Raw genomic sequence first — 2,567 nt, 5'->3', positions numbered from 1 at the left:
TTGTTTTGATCAATAAAGCTATTCTATCGTTGGAGTTCAAAAAAAGGCCATCATTGATAGTCATTTTAGTGATTCAATTGCTAACTCGTTTAACCATTTACTCTTCTCCTATTTCTCTCGAATCCACAACAACTCTGTCAAGGACTTTGTTGGAGATTCTTATCTTCGCCAATATTCCCTAATATGGTAAGATTTTAGTCGGATCGATGATGAAAAGTTTGAGATATTGCCTTTGGAGGGAGAGAGAGAGTGGGGTAAAATTAACAAATATAAAATGTTGAGCTACAGTGCCTCACACAATAGGGCGGGATACTATGCATTTCATATTGTTTTGCCTAGAGGCTATTGAGTCTAATGGAAGGGATTTGGGGTTGAATTTAGCTAAACTTTTACTAAAAAGTGACATAGAGAGTCAGATGTTGAGGCTCTTACATAAATAACTTGGTATGCTTGTCGTAGAAGATGCATTCTCCTAAAATTGATCTACATAGTTAATGCTTAATTGCATCCGATGGAACTAAACTCAGCACAGTAAAAATAATACTTTCATATATGATGGCCATAATTGTGAAATCTGATTTGCATAATCTATGTATTTAATTAAACATAGACGTTGGCATTTTTACTGGTAGGGGAGATAACGACAAGCTTATTATACTTGAATATATAATAATAATTTTTTTTTACAATTCCAACTCATTATTAGCAAGAAGAAGAAGGAGGAGGGGGACTCTTGTCAAATGACAATTGTCATGTAAAGCATACTTAAAAAGCCAAAAAAATTATACTGGTGTTTTGGTAAGGCTTACATCACTTGGTAAAACAAATCTATGTCGTCATCATAATATGAAACACATGGTGATATCAATCCCCTGTTTAACAAGGACAATGGACAACTATTTTGAAAGAAAGTACTGTCGGCTACAAATGGTTCGGTCCAGAAATCTCCAATAAATTCATCAAATGTCTCTGATGAAGCAACACCGTCTTCTGCAATCTGATTTATCCCGAATGAAAGTGGAGGAGCTTGATGATGAAAGCTCAAAGTGGAGTAATAACTAGAACTTGTTTCCGGAGACAATGGAGAGCTCTCTAAAATGTGGCGAGAGGGAGCATTAGCGGGAACACTTTCAGCTTCTGAGTCTCTGCTTCTGCTTATTGTTTCGCATTGGGAAATATCACTAGGATGCTCTTTCACCTCAGAAGACACCTGATTTTCCTTTGCACGCTTCTTCAGATGAGTGTGCCAGTGGTTCTTTATTTCATTATCTGTTCTTCCTGGCAATTTTGCTGCTATTTTGGACCATCTGTAAATTAAAGAAATACATAAGCTTCGCAACTCAGAGACTTCACTCATGATTGACAACAAGCTCTCTCTCTCATATTCAATTGTAACCACTAATGGAGAGAGAGATTTGAACCTAGCTATAAAGCTCCTGGCAACAAACACGTTTCAAGCAAACATTTTCTATAAATTGTTCGGAGTTCGTTAATGCTTGATATGAATTTTAACTTCTTGTTATTATCAAAATCATAAAAAGAATAAAAAAAAAAAGCTTGCACTCATATATGACTGACTTTAGAATTTGTATGTAAACTTATGCGTATCTACCCAAGAATTTCGAAATTTATTTTCAACAAGTAAAAAATTCGTACTTATTCCCAAGTTCTTGATGCAATTTGATGATCTTTTCATCTTCTTCTTTTGTGTATTTCCCTCGTTTTACATCTGGGCGAAGGTAGTTCATCCATCGTAATCTGCAGCTCTTCCCACATCTTGATAGACCTGTTAAAGAAACCAATTAAACACATTAACGACCTTGATTCAAATCCCTTCATTCCATTTCTCTTCTCTTTGAGTTCTCGAACAATATAGATGAACTAATTAAGTTGATCATGTATTGAAAACCATGTACAATTGGCATGCCTTTATCAACTAAAGTTACCCATGTCAAATTCATCCCAAAAAAGAAAGTTATACATGTCAAGTTAATATTTAAGATAAAGAAGCCTAAGTGAAATAGCCTTATTTATCATCATTATAATTATACGCTTTTCAAATTGGTAATTCCCTACCACCTTTCTAAAGAAAGTATAGATCGATACCAGCAAACTTGGGGAGTTCACGCCAGTTCCAATGGCCATATCTCTGCACATATGCTCTTAACTTATTATCCTCTTCTAGACTCCATGCGCCTTTCTTCACTCCATTTTTGTCGTAGTACGGAGCTTTCACCATTCTCTAATTCTCTCTCTCTCTCTCTCTCGCGCCTTTGGTTGATTTTCTTAGCTCAAAGAGATAAATTTACAATATTTATATGCATAAAAATTTCGCAGCTTAAACGTGTTAATACTATGAATGGATACCCTCGACCTCCATATATAAGTAGTTCTATTTATTTTATATTTTAATAAAGCAATGAGGGCCCGATAGAAGATGCAACGAAATGTCTCATATACTTTTAATAATACTAGGAAAGTGAAAGAGACCTTATAAAGTATCACATGAAACAGGCAAAAGAGGTCAATCGCTATATTAAAGTGAATCACTATGATTTAATTTGGCG

The 2,567-nt window shown here is 34.9% G+C and overlaps 1 protein-coding gene across 1 annotated transcript; it reads right to left on the bottom strand.

The window, feature by feature from the left end:
- Nucleotides 1-638: 638 nt before the first annotated feature.
- LOC126695442 (transcription factor MYB10-like) lies at nucleotides 639-2,360 on the bottom strand. The gene is made up of 3 exons (XM_050392198.1): nucleotides 2,107-2,360; nucleotides 1,657-1,786; nucleotides 639-1,307 (listed from the first exon to the last, which is right to left on the bottom strand). The coding sequence occupies exons 1-3, from the start codon at nucleotides 2,237-2,239 to the stop codon at nucleotides 806-808; spliced, it is 765 nt and encodes a 254-aa protein (XP_050248155.1). The 5' UTR covers nucleotides 2,240-2,360; the 3' UTR covers nucleotides 639-805.
- Nucleotides 2,361-2,567: the final 207 nt, after the last annotated feature.

This window comes from Quercus robur, chromosome 8 (assembly GCF_932294415.1).
Source record: "Quercus robur chromosome 8, dhQueRobu3.1, whole genome shotgun sequence".
Lineage (NCBI taxonomy): Eukaryota > Viridiplantae > Streptophyta > Magnoliopsida > Fagales > Fagaceae > Quercus > Quercus robur.
The sequence above is the reverse complement of the archived record's forward strand: the minus strand, read 5'-3'. Positions and strand labels throughout refer to the sequence as shown.

Excerpts from the sequence above, each read along its gene's own strand:
- LOC126695442 (XM_050392198.1), bottom strand. The coding sequence starts at position 2,239 with ATGGTGAAAGCTCCGTACTACGACAAAAATGGAGTGAAGAAAGGCGCA. Across the intron at positions 1,787-2,106 it reads TGAACTCCCCAAGTTTGCTG|GTCTATCAAGATGTGGGAAG; the intron begins GTATCGATCTAT and ends TTTCTTTAACAG. Across the intron at positions 1,308-1,656 it reads CATCAAGAACTTGGGAATAA|ATGGTCCAAAATAGCAGCAA; the intron begins GTACGAATTTTT and ends TTTAATTTACAG.